The 16,039-nt window shown below is 61.5% G+C and overlaps 2 protein-coding genes across 7 annotated transcripts in view; one reads left to right on the top strand and one right to left on the bottom strand.

Annotated features, from left to right (window-relative positions):
- Positions 1 to 665, top strand: part of PRCC (proline rich mitotic checkpoint control factor) — a 24,446-nt gene extending 23,781 nt beyond the window's left edge. The window contains exon 7 of the mRNA XM_019822399.3: positions 216 to 665. Within this exon, the coding sequence (XP_019677958.2) occupies positions 216 to 302 (87 nt within the window). The 3' untranslated portion in view covers positions 303 to 665. The remainder of the gene's footprint in view (positions 1 to 215) is intronic.
- Positions 1 to 16,039, bottom strand: part of SH2D2A (SH2 domain containing 2A) — an 18,241-nt gene extending 2,202 nt beyond the window's left edge. The window contains exons 1-9 of one of the 6 annotated variants that reach the window (XM_045048553.1): positions 15,887 to 16,039; positions 15,219 to 15,442; positions 14,327 to 14,508; positions 13,358 to 13,447; positions 13,049 to 13,217; positions 8,630 to 8,773; positions 8,113 to 8,418; positions 6,416 to 6,587; positions 783 to 1,482 (exon numbers count right to left, since the gene is read on the bottom strand). In XM_045048553.1, coding sequence (XP_044904488.1) covers positions 6,420 to 6,587; positions 8,113 to 8,418; positions 8,630 to 8,773; positions 13,049 to 13,217; positions 13,358 to 13,447; positions 14,327 to 14,508; positions 15,219 to 15,442; positions 15,887 to 15,920 — 1,317 coding nt within the window. In that variant the 5' untranslated portion in view covers positions 15,921 to 16,039 and the 3' untranslated portion in view covers positions 783 to 1,482; positions 6,416 to 6,419. Of the gene's footprint in view, positions 1 to 782; positions 1,483 to 5,444; positions 5,942 to 6,415; positions 6,588 to 8,112; positions 8,419 to 8,629; positions 8,774 to 13,048; positions 13,218 to 13,357; positions 13,448 to 14,326; positions 14,509 to 15,218; positions 15,443 to 15,886 lie in introns of those variants that run through there. The other 5 variants (XM_023247205.2, XM_045048550.1, XM_045048554.1 and 2 more) reach the window with 5 other exon arrangements.

Below are 16,039 nucleotides of genomic sequence, written 5' to 3'. Positions count from 1 at the left end.
TCCTTGAGTCTTTGCTCTGCTTAAACCCCGTTAGCTCTTTGCTTTCTCGGGGTCTCCCCTTCGACCTGAGTCAGGGAAAACGGAGTCTGGCAGGGGATTTGCTACTTCCCGTACGTGTTCCAGGGGGGAAAGGGGCGGGTGCCGGAAGCTCACAGAGGCCAGGGGAGAAGTCTGTCACCCCAGGCTGACGCCCCCGTCCCTGTCTCTCGCCGCAGGCCAAGGAGCGGGAGCTGGAGCTGAAGAACGCCTGGTCCGAGAACAAGCTGAGCCGCCGGCAGACCCAAGCCAAGTACGGGTTCTAGGGCTCCGGACCCGACTGCCCCCGGGACCTCCTGCAGCCCGGCGCCATGGCCTCACCTCCGGGACCCCGCTGCCTCCAAGTCCAGGGCCTCCTTCCCTGGGGACCCAGCCCTCGCCTCCGCGAGGATGAACACGTTTGATAGATTTTTCTTAACAGAAGTTAGAGAACTCAGCTCCTCTCTGTCTTGGAGCAAAGACTCGAGCGCTGATGCTTCAGACGGGGCTCCGAGTCCTTGGATGGGAGTTTTGCTCCCTCGTGGGTGTGATGAAATGGTGAACCCCTCCCTCCATCTTTTGTTTTTTTTTCTTTTTTTAATTTTAAACCAGGGATGTCTGTTGAAATAAAACATTCAGTCTGACGGACACTGCTCGCCCTAACCCCTCTCCTACTTTTTCGTGTGCTCTCCTTTTTCCATTCTGGATCTTTCTCCTGCATTTTCCTGTTCCTCGGTCTGACTGTACCTAGTGTAATGCACCCCCCGCCCCGACCCTCACAACCTGCCTCATGATTGCCTTGCTTTTCTCCCCCGGGCCCACTGTCTAAACTGGGCTCGTGGCCATCGAAGACTCTGGAGGCGTGCCTACGACTTCGTATGGGGCGGGGGCCTGTGGTCCCAGATCTGGAAAGTATCGCTGATCTCCGGTGTCTCTGGAGACTAGAGGAGGTCGAGGAGGTCCTTTCTATGACGTGAAAGAATCGCTTCACATCCGTTTCGGCCCAGCAGGAGGTGAAGTGGTGAATGTCCCTGGAAAGGACTCGCGTTGACAACCAGTTGCCATTGGCATGAACGGCTTGGAAGCTTTGTGTGGAGCTTGGGGGCCAGGCAGGTCTCCTTGGGGACTTCTGGACCCCTAGCTTTTTGCTAGAGAGGGAGGAGTGGTTGGGGGAGGGAGGCGGCAGGGTCGCGGACTTGGGTTGGCGGTTCTGCACTGGGATGCCACGTGCGGCAAGACCGGTGGTCTGATTCCTCCTCCGCGGGGCAGGGCTCAGGCAGGGGCGGGAGGCCCACGCCTGTCCCGGGACCGTGCGTCCTGCGGCCACTACCGGAGCGGGGTGCTGGGGGTGCCGGGGCTCCGGCCGCGCTTGGCCACAGCGGCTTCCCGATACCAGGGCGTCGAGAAGAGCCCTGAAGGGAGCGGCCCTGGTGCCGGGCCGTTGGAGAAGCTCGCCGTTTGACAGTCCTGGTGACAGATGGGAAGGTGAAGGTTACGGCCAAGAAGTCATTTGGAGCGTGTGGCGGCATGGGGACCGGGGCGTGAGAAGGAAGAGGCGGGAGGGAGGGTCTCCCCGAGCTCCCGGTCTTGCGTGTTGGGTAAGTTGAGGAGTCTGTTTCTCATTAAGTACGGCGGAGGGTTTCGTCACTTACAGGAAAACCACCCACTTATCTGAAATCTGACCTACTTGGGGCTGGAGCCAGACAGGGCTCCTGCATCCCACGGGGACACTGGGGCTACAGCTGCCCGTGGCGGTGCCTCCAGCCGTCTTCAGGAAGGAGCATCAACCCACCGGCACTCCACTGCGGAGGCCGCGGGACCTGGGCCGAGGCCACTCGCCGAGGTATCTGAGGTGGTCACCTGGGTCGACAGGCCCCAAAGTCTGAGATCCCGAGTCCAAAGCTTTGTCTTCTGTACCCAATGTGCTGCCTGCACATGCAGCCTGGCCTCCTGGCCTGCCGCATCCCCGGGGACCCTGACACGGGGGGCTGCGTCGTGACTGAGATGCGGGGGCTCTGGGCTGGGAGGCAGGATGTGCCCCTTAGGGAGGGTCCTGGTGTATTCTGGAAGTGGATGGATTTAGGCCTCTTGTCTGTAAGGCTCTTACCTCCCACCTCAGTTCTCTGCAGATAGTCTTGGGCCAGTTTTTAAATGTTTTATTATTTAAAACAAAATTTTTTAATGTTTATTTTAGAGAGGGAGAGAGAGAGAGACAGTGTGAGTGGGCAAGGGGTAGAGAGAAAGGGAGACACAGAATCCGAAGCAGGCTCCAGGCTCCCAGCTGTCAGCACAGAGCCTGATGCGGGGATCGAACTCATGAACCGCGAGATCATGACCTGAGCTGAAGTCAGATGCTTAACTGACTGAGCCACCCAGACGCCCCTATTATTTTTTTAATGTTTATTTATTTTGAGAGTGCAAGTGAGCGAGTGGGGGAGGAGCAGAGAGAGGGAGAGAGAATCCCAAGCAGGCTCCATACTGTCCATACAGAGCCCCACACGGGGCTCGAACTCATGAACCGTGAGATCATGAACGGAAATGAAGAGTTGGACGCTTAACCAACCGAGCCACCGAGGCGCCCCTTGGGCCACGTCTTTTAAAGCCACTTTTTAGTCCTACCACTGATGACCTTTTATTTGGTGGTTGGGATTTCCTGGTCACCATGAGAAATACTGACAGGTTAGAAACAGTCCTCACCTGGGAAGCTTCCTGCAGGCAGAAGCCTCGAGTTCTGATGAATAAACGGGAGGAGGGCAAAGGCTTTGGTCTGAGTGGGTCCAGACAGGCCCCGGGGGCCACCAGAGCCGCCAGGGCTAAGCCTGTGGTGCAGTGTCGCACGGACCAGGGGAGCAGAGCCCAGGAAGCTCAAGTCCTTGACTACCAGCAGCTGCGGGGCGCTGGGCGGCAGGGGTGCTGAGGCGCCGCGGCAGGTGGAGGGGCTGCAGGAAGCCCTGTGGGGCCTGGGGCGGCCGCAGGGTTGCCGGAGCGCTCTGTGCTCCTGGCCTTGCTGACCTCCCCTTCCTCTGCCACCAGGGGGCAGACGTTCTAGGGCTGTCGGGGTAGTGGGGGGTGGGGCTCAGCGGTGACGCCACTGGCCCTCCCTGGGGGGGTGGGGGGCGGTGCTGTGCTGTGGCCCAGGACCCAGGAGGTCGTGGTGGTGACCTCCACTCACCCCTTGCCCCGCTGCCAGTTCCCGGCACCTTAGCGGGTTCTGGGTTAGCTGAGGGAGCAGACAGGACAGGGAGGGTCCGGAGAGCCGCCGGGTCTGCCCTGGGGCCGAAAGGGCCGGAGGGGAAGGCTGTGCCCTCTGCTGGGATCCCAGCGAGGCCTGATGGAGGCTGCGGGGCCGGGGTAAATGTCCTCTCAACTCTGGGTGGACTGAGCCAGAGGCGGCCCTGTATGGAGGGGGGCGGGAGGATGGGGTGACTGGGGAGGTGCCCTTCCCCTGTGGTGCCAGTGTCTCCGGCAAGGGGGGGGCAACTGCTTCAGGAATCGCCCCCCCTCCTTCCTTGCACAAGGCCTCTCCATCCCCAGGCCTCAGCGCAGGAGTGGAGTGAGCAGGATGAGCAGGGGTGCTGGTCCTGGTGAGCAGGGGAGGCTTCCCCACCTTCTTCAGGGCCGAGCCTGCAGCGGGAGCCCCCGGGAGGACAGGGACCTTATCTGTTGACCCGGGAGGGGCCCCTGATACAAGGGGAGCACTGGATCAGGATAGCAGGATCTGGGTGTGACGGCCTCCAGCTCCCTGTCACCTCCCCTCTCTAGACCTCACTTTCCTATTGGGTTGAACCAAACCAAAACCAAACCACCCCAAACCCAACAAACAGCAAACAAACAGAAACCAGCCACAAAGGGCCTGGCTTCCCTGGGGCCCAGGCAGTCCTGCTTCACTGCGCCCTTCCCTGGCACGGCCTCATCCTGACGCAGCCTTGCCTGCAAACAGGGAAGCATTCTCTCCATTTCGAAAGGCTGCCTCGCCAGCACAGGACCCAGGCCACCAGCCAGCTCGCACAGAGACCCAGGGTTCTCCCCACGTCCGCCTTAGGGATCCTCCCACCCCACCTGCTGAGGGAGGGCGAGCTCCGCAGGGGCCCGCCCTGTCCCCTCTTGCTTTGTTCCTTCAGGGACACCCGGGGGGTCACTAGGCATTTCTGCTCCCCTCCCCCCCCCCCCCCGCACCCCTCCCCCTGGACCTTCAGACTCGACTTCCAGTTCCTGCTGTGCAGTGAGCCTCCCCTCCTTCTGCGGCCTCCCCCAGCGCGGGGCTCCCCCAGCCCCGGACTCAGCCAGAAGCCCTCTCCCCACCCCCACCCCCACCCACGGAGTTTAATCCAAGACCTTTCTTGCCCTTTCAGCCTCCCTCCCTGATTTCGGCAAAGCCATCTGCTCCCTGCCCTCCCCTCCCCTCCCTCGGCATCTCTCCCCCTGCTCTGGAGAGGCACAGACAGAAGGGAGTGGAACCCCAACCCTGTTGACTCAGCAACAGAAGCTCTCCTTAAGCTGATTAGCACTGGCTGCAAAGGGGGAGAATTCACCAGTCACCGGAGGTGGTGCCCGTGCCAGGCTGGGGGGCGGGGGTGGGGTGTGGCTGCAGCAGGCGGGCACCCAGGCCTAGGGAGCACCGCTTGGGGACGGGTCTGGGGGGTTTCTGGGCCCCTGGCAGGTGGTGGTGGGGGGGGCGGTGGGGCCTTTGGCGGGAGGAGGGACCCTGATGGGCACTGTCTTGACTAAACTCCCATAGGAATGAGTGTAAGAACAGCTGCACCGGTGGGACCCCGGAGTCCCCAGAGCCCTGCCTCAGAGGGCCCTCAGTCTGAGAGAAGAACGTGGCCCGCGGCAGATTCCTCCAGGAGGCTGAAGCCCAGGGTGTGGAGCCGTGCAGGGGCAGAGGGCAGAGGGAGAGGGACGGAGTGGGTCTGGGTGGGGAGGTGGAGTGGAGAGGAAGCCTCACAAGAGGGCAGGGGACAGGATGGGGTCCTGACTGAGGCAAGGCCTGAGCCCAAGAGGCTGGGAAGACACAAGAGATCCTTAGAGCCACTGCAGGGCCCCCCATCCTCCTAAGGGGCTCACATACACAGGTCACCAATGCACGCTCCCCTCCCCAGGCCTGTGCTTGGCAGGGGGGCTGGGGAAGGGGGTACAGGGCCTACCCCTCAACCGCTCTCCCCCATGCCCCCCTTTATTTCCTGGCACCCCCAAGTGACGCAGCCACCCCTCTGCCCCTGGCTACCTGCCCGGCCCTGCTAAGAACAAAACACTCCGTGGGCCCTTACCCGGGAGTCTCCCGGCCCCCCGATTTGTGACCCTTGCCCGGGTGTCTCTCAACCCCCAGACCCACTCCCCCCCACTGCAGTGGTGCTCGAACCACCTGCCCTCCACAATAGGACAGAGAGGGAGCCCGAGACAGACAGAAGGAGCGTGCGCTACTTGGATCCCTGTGGGGAGAGGTGGTTGGCGATGATTTATTAGCCAGACAAGAATCAACAAACAAGTTCTAACATCTGTTCTCGCCAAACCATTCCTCAGACAACAGCAGCATTGGACCAGGGCCCAGACCTCAAAGGCTCAGAGGGCCAAGGAAATCAGACTCCAGGAGAAGCCAGGCAGCGGGAGGCAGCAGGCGGCAGCGGCTGCCCTTGCCCAGCGGCCTCGCCCACTTCCGCAGAGGACCACCGATCACTGAGATCGCTGAGCCACCGGATTCTCAGGGACTCTGGGGAGGGAACCAGTGGGTGTGCCCCTACGAGGAAGGGACTTCGCCACCTGCTCCTCTGAACTCCAGGCTTCTTTGCAGGGCGGAGGGGGGCAGACCTGTCCAGGGAACACGGCTAAGCTGTGATTTGGGGGAGGGAGCCGGCACCCAGGCCCCCATGCAGTGGAATTCTCAGAAGTAGCCAGGTTTCCCATCTGAGAAAATCTCTGACATTTCCTGTGGAAAAGAGTTAGTGCATGTGGGGTAAGAAACAGAGTGCAAAACGGGGTAACTAGGAAGCCTGGGTTCTGGGCCTTGGCCTCAGCCAAGTCGCTATCCCTCTCTGGCTTTGTCTCCTCATCTGCGCAGTGAGGAACTTGGCCCAGATTTGTAAGGGCAGAGGAGACACTGCTCCTGCCTCCCTGCCCGTAGCAGACATCACTAATCAATCACGGTGCCCTTTTCTGCTGAGTGCAGACCTGACCTTAGCATCCTTCCCAACGTGGTGCCCTAGGCAGCCACGACCAATGGATTGCAGTTGGCACGCAAGATGACACCATTCTGCCATCTTGGCGATAGATGATGGCTGAGGCCCTTTCTGGCTCTGATCGCCCACGGTGTGTTCCGTGCACATTTCCTGAGAAGGGTGCCCTGCGTGCAAAGGTCTCTGGACCTGGGGTCCCGGGTTGTCCTCCCCCGACGCAGACTCACCGGGCTACTGAGGAGGCCCCAGGGGAAGCAACGCCTGGCTTCTGTCCTCCGTCCTCTGTCTAGAAAGCTTGTGGGGGAGGGTGTGCCCCCAGCGGGGCAGGGTCTGGTGGGGCACGAAAGGGCCTTGTCCGGTCACAGAGTTCTCAGAATGCAGTTGCTGGCCGGCTGGATTCTGCGGAGAAAAGGGCGATCCCAAGGTCACACCCTCTACCCTCCGCCTCTCAGGCTCACCTGAAGCCTCAAGGGCTATCGTCTGGTCGTCTGGTCGGAACAGATGTCGGCCTGCGGAGAAGAGGCTCTCACCCCCTCTCATTCCTTCAGCAACCATTTCCTGAGCACCTGCTCTGTGCCAGGCACTGTGCTGGGAGCTGAGGACACAGCTGAGTGAGTCCCAGCCCCTGCCCTCAGGGAGTGTGCACTCTGGGGGGGGGGGGAAGAGGGGAGACAGCTTCTCAGGTGATGAGTGGCAGGGGCTGGAAGGCACAGTGGATGCCTCTGTAGTGGGGTCAGGGAAGTGCGTAGGAGGCAGCAGGCCAGCTGGCCAGAAGGATGACTAGGTCTGAGGCGGGAATAGCTCTGGAGGTCCGCAGCAGCTGGTGGGAAGGCTGAGGAGGAGGTCCCCTGTTCTGCCAGTGTGGAGGGCCACACGGACTGATTAAGCAAGACCCTTCTGGCTTCCTTGGGGCAGAGTGGATCGGAAGTGGCAGGGTTGGTGGTTAGACCAGTTAAGAAGCTCTTGGAAGATCGTGATGAGGGGTGATGGGGCTGAAACTGGGGAAAGGGACCCGGCAGGAATCGGTGGCTTATGAGGAGTAGTGGTGTGGAGGGGGTGTCTAGGGAAGCCCTGGGATCCTGGCCTGGACAGTCGGGTGGCTGGAGAGTCATCGGTCCGATGGGAAGTATAGGAGGGCCAATCTGGGGAGAAGGGTGAGAGCCGGTTGCTATGCTGAGTTCAGGAGGCCGTGGGGCTTTTGGGGGCTGAGCAGGAGCACCCCCCGTGGGGGATGCGGGGGTACAGGCTCAAGGGCTGAGGCAGGCCTGGGGCACCAGCTGGGAGGGTGGGGAGGGGCCTGTGGAGGGGGCAGAGGCCCAGGGAGAGGGTCGGAGTGGCGGGAGTGGCTGGAAGGTCTAGTCTAACACCGCCCTGGACTGAGACCCCCAGAGAAGGCAGGGAGGTGGGGGAGGGAGGAGGGAGAGAGGGGTGTGTGGAGGGGCAGGGGTGCAGGTGGCCCTCCCCAGAGCTCCCTCTGAATTGACACCAGGGACTCAGAATGGCAGGGCTGAGGGGGTTGGGGGTAGGGAGGCTGGGCCGGAGAGGCCCGAGTTCCAACCAGCATGACGGGATGATGGTTGGAGTCAAGATTTGGGGCACAGTGGGGAACACGTGGGAGGCACTGGGTGGGTGAGACAGGCAGGCTGGGGGTGGGGTGGAGGGCGGGAAGGCTGAGGCGGGGCCTGAGCCCCTATTTCCTCCGAGAAGTGGAGGGGTTGACAAAGGGGACGCCATCCGTTAGGAGCCACTTCTGGGCCTGGGAAAGGGCCGCTGGCAGCCCCAGCCTCTGCCTTTCCCCCGTCGCCTGAGGCCTCTGACTTCACCCTGACCCCGGCGTCCACCTGAGCGCCTTTGCCACCGTCCTCAGTCTGGTTTTCGGGCGCCCCCGCCCCCTGCGGCCCGCCTTCTCCGGGCACCCCTTTACCTGGTTTCGGGGAACAGGCCTGGAGCGGCACTTCCGCAGGGCAGGGTGCGCGAGGGCGCAGGGCGGGCCCCCAGCCCCCGGCGCCAGCTGCACCTCCACCTCGGCATAGACGTTGCCGGGGGCCTCCCCGGGGCTCCCGCGGCCCATGGCGTAGAAGGCGATGGGTTCGTCAGGCTCGTGGTAGATGCGGTTGGAGGGCTTGGGGGGCGGGGCCGGGCGGGGCCTCGGGGCCGGGCTTGTGTAGACTTCGGGGGGCAACTGAGGCTTGGCGGGCACGGGAGGCTTGGGCCTGGGCGGCTGGGGAGGCTGGGAGAGAAGGCCAGGCCGCGGTGGGGTGGGAGGCGGGGAGGGGGCGTTAGAGCAAGCCAGGCGGGCGGAGGCTGGGGCCCGAGTCCCAGCCTGGGCCCTGCAGGCCCCGCCCACAGCCGCGGGCCCCGCCCATAGGCCCCGCCCCCGCGCCGCTCCCTTCCCTTGCCCCGACCCCCCCTTCCCCTGGGGCACCCCTCCAGCGCAGTACCTCTTTCCGCTCCCCGGCGCCCTCCTTCTGCGTGGGGCCTGCGTTCAGCGACTTTTTGAGGATGGTGCTGTACTGAGGGTGGAGTTTTGTTCCCGAGTCTGACATTTCAAGGCTTAGGGAGAGTCCTGCAGGCTCAGGAGTCTGCTGGGAAAGAAGGAGACCTCAGGGACTCGGTGCCGTTGGGATGGCGGGCTGGTGGGTGGGCAGGTGCTAGTGGAGGATGTGGGGGGGAGGGGCACAGAAATTTGGGGTGGCTGGGTTCCCTGGGTGAGGAACAGGGAATGGAGATGGCAAGGGGTCTAACAGGGGGAAAGGAGCTTTGGTCACGGGTTGTATCTGGCATTGACGTTAACTCTGCCTGGAACGCAGGGCCAGGCCCGTCTCCATTTGTGCCTGTGGTTGCAAAAATGCAACAAGGCTTTACAGGTCTTTAGCCTGAAAATTTCCAGCCTCCGAGACTGCCGTGCCTGTGTTTATTCTGCAGGTGTCGGAGGAGTGCTTTATGGAGGTTTAAGCTATGCATTTTAGGGGCAGGGAGACCGCCTCCAGGGAGATGCGTCTTACTGTGGGAAGGTTCCCTCCCATGGCAGCTGTGCTTTAGCTCAGCAATTCAGCCCTGGGTGCATAAGAGCCCGGGCTCTCCTCATGCCCACGGCTTTGAGAGGCTTAGGCCACAGCTCGTCTCATGCTTCTGCAGTCCACCAAGTGCGTGTTCAAGCGCTGCAGGCTTCAAGGATCCACATCAGAATCCCCCTTCCCTGCCTCAGCCCCCTCCTCTCTCTGCATTCCCTTTATGACTAAAAAGCGGCACCCCCACCCTGCTGCTGGGACAGCATTTTGGGAGCCAGCACCCCCCACACCTAATGGAGCACGGGCCTTGCTCCTTCCGCTGCCTCAGCATCTCCGCATGTGCACCCCTCTCTGCATGCCGCAGCCACTCCCCAGCTCCGGCCTCCTAGGTCCTGCCCTGTCTCATCTTGCCCTGCCAACCCATTCTTCTCTCCGAGGGCAGCCTGAGCTAAAGAAGTCCCCCCCCCCCCCGGGGCAATCCTTTGGTGGCCACCCCGTCACTCCCAGATAAAGTCCAAAGTCCAGAGAACGGGAGTGCGGGTCGGTGGTTCGGTTCCTAGAGCTCTGCCTTTGGCTCCTCAGCTTCCGCCGGCTCCCTCACCTCCAGACTTCCCTGCACCCTGTTCCCATTGCTGGGGGTCACGGCCTCTGCCATTCCCCGTGAAGTTCCACACAGGACTTGACCGCCCGGCACAGGCCCATGGGGCACACTTCCTTGAACTGACTCCAGTCGGGGCCCCGAGAAACTGTGTCCAGGCCACCAGGGAGCTCCTTCTAAGTCCAGTGGTCAACATGGGACCCACCTGCATGGCTCTTCCTTGAGACGTTCTCTTTGCTTGGCCTCCAGTGCATCACACGCCCCTGGTCCCCCCCCCCCCCCCCCCCCCCCCCCCCCCCGTCTCTCCATCTCAATTTTCTTTGTTGCTTTGCCCTCATTTGTGCGAGCTCTAAGTGCTGGAGACTTGATATTCCTTTCTTTTCCACCTCGCTCATTCTCTAGTGAGATTTCACCCTTCCTGACGGCTTTATTTATTTATTTTAATATTTAAAACATTTATTTCTGGGGCGCCTGGGGGGGCTCGGTCAGTTGAGCGTCCGACTTCGGCTCAGGTCATGATCTCGAGATCTGTGGGTTCGAGCCCTGCGTCGGTCTCTGTGCTGAGCCTGGAGCCTGCTTCGGATTCTGTGTTTGTGTCTCTCTCTCTCTGCCCCTCCCCTCCTCTCTCTTTCTCAAGTAAATAAACATTAAAAAAATAATAATAAAACGTTTAATTCTTTTGAGAGAGTGAGTAAGCATGCGAGTGCCAGTGGGGAGAGGCAGAGAGAGGGAGAGAGAATGTCAAGCAGGCTCCACCCTGTCACTACAAGCCTGACTCAGGCTTGATCTCAGTGACTCCGTGAGATCCTGACTTGAGCTGAAATCAAAGAGTTGGACGCCTAACCTCCTGAGCCACCCAGGCGCCCCCTGAAGGCTTTTTGAATCAGTCCTTCTAGATGCTGATGAATCCCAGGTGTTTATCTCCAGCCCAGACCTCTGTCCCAAACTCTGGACCCACGTATTTCAACCACCTACTCGGTATCCCCATTTTTTTAAGTTTTTTAAAAAAATGTTTGGGGCGCCTGGGTGGCGCAGTCGGTTAAGCGTCCGACTTCAGCCAGGTCACGATCTCGCGGTCCGTGAGTTTGAGCCCCGCGTCGGGCTCTGGGCTGATGGCTCAGAGCCTGGAGCCTGTTTCCGATTCTGTGTCTCCCTCTCTCTCTGCCCCTCGCCCGTTCATGCTCTGTCTATCTCTGTCCCAAAAATAAATAAACATTGAAAAAAAAATTAAAAAAAATGTTTAATGTTTATTTTTGAGAGAGAGAGAGAGAGAGAGAGAGAGAGAGAGAGAGAGAGAGAGAATGTGAACAGGGGAGGGGCAGACAGAGAGGAAGACATAGAATTTGAAGCAGGTTCCAGGCTCTGAGCTGTCAGCACAGAGCCCGACGTGGGGCTCGAACTCAGACTGCAAGATCGTGACCTGAGACAAAGTTGGACGCTTAACTGACTGAGCCACCCAGGCGCCCCCCCTCCCCATTTTTTTAAAGTAAACTCTATGCCCAACGTGAGGCTCGGACTCGACCCCAAGACCAAGAGTCACAAGCTCCACTGACTGAGCCGGCCAGGCGCCCCTCCACATCCCCATTTGGATGTAGATCAAGGTCTCAAACTGTGCAGGTGGAACTGAACTCCTGCTCTGCCCCGCCTCTCGGGGTTTGCTCAGAGACAACGCCGGCTTCTCACGCTCCCCAACCAATCCTGCAAAAACTGTCAACTCCACCTTCAAAATGCACCCTGCATTCCGCCTCCTCACCCCTCAGCCTCTTACCCCCCTCATCCAGGCTGCCCTCAGCTCATCTGAAGGATTGTAGTGGCCTCCGTCTGGTCCCCGAATGCCCCCCCCCCAAATTTGCCAGCTCGTGTCACTCCTCAGGTTGTAACTGTTCGGTGCCACCTCACCTCTCTCAGCATAAAATCCGAAATCCGTATGAGAGTCTGCAGGGCCCCCTTCTTTCACTTCTCTGGTCTCACCTCCTACCTCACTGACTGTTCTCACTCTTCCTCACACACATCAGGCATCCTCCTACCTCAGGGCCTTTGCACCTGCTGTTCCTTCTGCCTAGCATGTTTTCCCTCTAGTTGTCTGCATGGCTCCTTCCCTTACTTCATCCAGGCCCCATTCAAATGTCCCCTTACCAGAGCCGCCTGACCTGATGTCCCTCTGTAAAATAGCCCCCACCCTGTTACGCCCTGTCTTTTTTTTAAATTTTTTTTTTAATGTTTATTTATTTTGGGGACAGAGAGAGACAGAGCATGAACGGGGGAGGGGCAGAGAGAGAGGGAGACACAGAATCGGAAACAGGCTCCAGGCTCCGAGCCATCAGCCCAGAGCCTGACGCGGGGCTCGAACTCATGGACCGCGAGATCGTGACCCGAGCTGAAGTCGGACGCTTAACCGACTGAGCCACCCGGGCGCCCCTGTCTTTTTTTTAAAATAAAAATATTATTAATGTGTATTTTTTTTCGAAAGAGAGAGAGACAGAAAGAGGGGGAGAGAGAGAGGGAGACACAGAATCCGAAGCAGGCTGCGGGCCCCGAGCTGTCAGCCCAGAGCCTGACACGGGGCTCAAACCCACAAACCGCGAGCGAGATCATGACCTGAGCCCAAGTTGGACACTTCACCGACTGAGCCCCCAGGTCCCCCTGCTGCTTGTCTTGGCATGCACTTCTCCTACTGGACACATTATGGATGATCTGTTTCTCTGTCCTGTGTGACGACTCTCTCCTCGCTAGACCGGAAGGAAGCTCCAGAAGGCAGGGCCGCTTTGGTCACTTTGTTTCTGCTGGATTTTTCTGCTGGGTTCCCGGTGCCCAGGCCGCGGCCTGGCACACGGTGGTCCCCGGAACTGCCTGAGCCCCCTCAGGGAGGCACTCCCTGACACGGTCCCCCCCAAGTGAGCCCAGGATCACCCCACTCTGCATGTCCCCTCTCATCGCACCCGATTGCTGTGGTGTAGCCGTCCTTGCTGCTGCTAAGTGAGCTCTGTGGGTTTGAGGCCCTTCTGCCTTGTCCAAGGTTCTATTTTCAGGGCCTGTGAGCCGCTGGTGCAAGCCAGGAGCTCAGTAAACAGGCCCTTGACAACACCAAGGACCCCTGTGCCTGCTGTCCCTCAGGGACCCTCCTCCAGCACTCATCCTTCTCCAAGGGATTCCCCGGGACGCATGTGGGCAAAGGACCTATGGCTGGGTCGTGGGTCCCGAGGAGGCGGCTCCTGCAGCCTGGGTCCCCCGGGGCCAGGGTCCGGGCGTACCTGGCGGGCCAGGGGTTCGCTGAGCGTCTCCCCGTAGGGGCTGAGCGGGCACACGGTGTAGTGTCGCAGCAGGTCCGGCAGCCGTGCGTGGGCGCTGTCCTCGCCCAGCACCACGTGGCGCCCGTCCCCGAGCTGGGACAGCAGGAAGTGGCGGCAGCAAGTCCGGCTCCTGGCGGGTGCCCGTGGGGTCAGAGCCACCCAGGCCCGGCCTCCCGCCCCTGCCCTCTCCGTCTGACCGGCTCACCCGGCCCGCCCCGCCCCCGCCGAAGCCCCGCCTCTGGGCCACCTGGCGCGAACCCTGCCCTTCACCTGTAAGTCAGCACAAAGGTCACGGCGCTCTCGCTGAACCGCACCAAGTAGCATCCCTCAGGCTTGGGCTCCAGCAGCCTCTCGGCCTCCCTGTGGGCGATGGGGGAGACGCTCGTCAGCCTCACACCTGTCTCCGGCTCTCGAGGGCGACCCCAGCCCCCAGCCAAGCAGGCGGAAGTGGCGGGAGAAGGGTGCAGGTGGCAGAGAGGACGGGGCTCTGCTCCCACGCGCCAGGGACTGGCGAAAACGGGCCGGCGTCCCGCCCGGGGCAGGGGGGGGCGGGCGGTGGGGGAGGGAACTCCCGGCCCTGCATCCTCCTCAGGCCTCACCCTGGAGGGCAGCCTGGAGGCGCTGGGGTGGGGTGGTAACAGACGTGTAGGTTTCAATGTTTTTTTAAATGTTTATTTTTGAGAGAGAGAGAGAGAGCGCGCGAGAGCGCCTGCACGAGTGGGGGAGGGGCAGAGAGAGAGGGAGACACAGGCTGAAGCTCTGAGCTGTCAGCACAGAGCCTGATGCGGGGCTTGAACTCATGAGCCATGGTGACCTGAGCCCAAGTCAGACGGTTCACCGACTGAGTCACCCAGGCGCCCCCAGACTTGTAGATTTCAGGAGTCACCAGCTGAACCGGAGGAGGCCCCCAAAGATGCAGGAGAGGCAAAGTTGAGAAACTGAGGAGGGAGGGGCTGGGGGGGGAGAGAAGGCAGAACAGAGGCTGGAGAGGCTGAGACCCTGGGAGACAGTGGTGGGGGCGGGGGGGTGGGGAACCACGAGGGCAGGAGGCTGAGGCACAAAGTGGGGGGGGCTGCAGCCTCTCCAGTGAGCCCCCCCTCCCAGGACAGATGCCCTAGAGAATGGCCTGGGAGCCTCCAGGACTCATCCGTGGACTTGTAGCCTCCATGGACTCCCGACCGCCCGGGGCCCGGCGCACGTCCTGCGCGTCTCTGGGCCGGTTTCCTCCCCGTGACTCACCTCCGGGTGATGAAGCCATGGAACCAGGGGGGGGCTGCCCCGCGCTGCAGGAGCCAGTGGGCCTGGGTCTTCTGGAACCAAGCCCGGGTCTCAGCCTGCAGGGACTGGCCGCCTTCCCCAGGCACCTCTTCAGCCTTCTCAGTGTCTGGGCTGGAGGCAGGCCCTGGGGGTTGAGGACAGGCCTGGAACAGGGGAAAGTTCAAGGAGGACAAAGTAGCCGCGGTTAGTGGGCTTTCTCCCGACTCCAGGCCAGCTGCCACTTTCACATCCTCACCCCTGCTCTCTATCCCCGCTGCCTATTTTATGCTGTGATCGCCCAGAAAGTGCTTCTCAAGGCCTAGCGTAACACTGTCCTTCAGCAACACCAGCTTTGGTTTCCAGAGGGTCTCCTTCCCCTTCCCTCCGGCCCGAGGGCCTCTCATCCAGTAGCTGGGAGCTGACGGATGGTGCATAAACGGATGTGAGACCTTCGAGAAGACCAGGAAGTCATTCCCTGGCCCGTGGGATGAAAGGAGGTGACGCTACTGGCCAACCCAGAGGATGGAAGGAGGGAGGGCTCGGCCTCCTGCAGGAGGGGCTGGGCTGGTCCGCAGGGAGGATTTCCTAATGTCCTGGTGGGTGAGAGGGACTGAGAGAGAGATGCGCCGGGCGGACGGAGGCCACGGCCAGAGACGCGGATGCCTGTTTCCGGGACCCGGTTCCCTGCACCCTGGCCACCTGCGGACTCAGGCCGAGCTTCCCAGGGACAGAGGAACAGTGAGGGGGGAATATAGCGCATGAGCGTGACGGAGGTGCTCCCCATCCCCTCTCCCTCCCCCGTCCATGGGTGGCCCCAGGTCACTGGGGGGATGGGAGCCGGTGAGGAAGATGTGTCAGCCTGGCTCCCACTCACCACGGCACGGACAGCGGGGACCCTGGGGCTGGGCTGGGTCTCCTCAGCCTTCGGGGCCCGGAGCCCCGGCCCCTGAGACACGCTCAGGCCGCAGCGGCTCCTGCGGGGCAATTCCACCCTCTGGAAGGTGTTGAAGGCAGCAGCAGGGGCTTCGCGACTTCCTGTTAGTGCAGAGGGAAGCTGGGGTTTCTCAGTGAGGGCCCTGCGTGCCTCTGACCAGGGATCTGGAGGACGGACAGGGAGAGTCATGGGAGCAGAAATGCAGGCGGGACCACAGGGGGTCTCTGAGGTGGGGGAGGGTAGGGAGACAAGGAGGTGCCCACCGGCCAGGGAGACAGGACTGGGAAGCCAGGGGGCTTCCTGATGGTCCAGAAGTGCCACAGTGCTGGGTGGGGGGGGGGGGCGCATCTCCTCAGGGCAGAGCCGTGTCTTTATGGCCCAGGACCGCCTGCCTCCTGGCCCGGGTTCTCCTCTGCACCGTCCTCTCTAAGAAGCACCCCGTAGACGCTGCTACCTGTGTTCCCCCGGGCTGAGTGGACTGGAGCCCCGGCCAAGGAGAGGGGGTTGTGGGCGCCCTGCCAGCCGGCCCTGCAGGTTCTGGCCTGGGGACAGCAGGGGTGAGGGGGTCTTGATGTCCCTCCCCTCATGGACCCCGGCCTCGCACTTACCTTGGGGGCATATCTGGGCCAGAGGGGGCTCCATGGGGGCAGCCTGAGAAGGGAGCCCCCGGAGCACGGGATGTGTATGTGCTCCCCGGAGATGTGCACACTCAGCAACTCATCTCCGTCACCCGGCCCCCAACGGCAGGAAATGTCGCCTCA

Source organism: Felis catus, chromosome F1, assembly GCF_018350175.1.
Source record: "Felis catus isolate Fca126 chromosome F1, F.catus_Fca126_mat1.0, whole genome shotgun sequence".
Taxonomy (NCBI): Eukaryota; Metazoa; Chordata; class Mammalia; order Carnivora; family Felidae; genus Felis; species Felis catus.
This window is presented reverse-complemented; position numbering and strand designations above follow the sequence as displayed.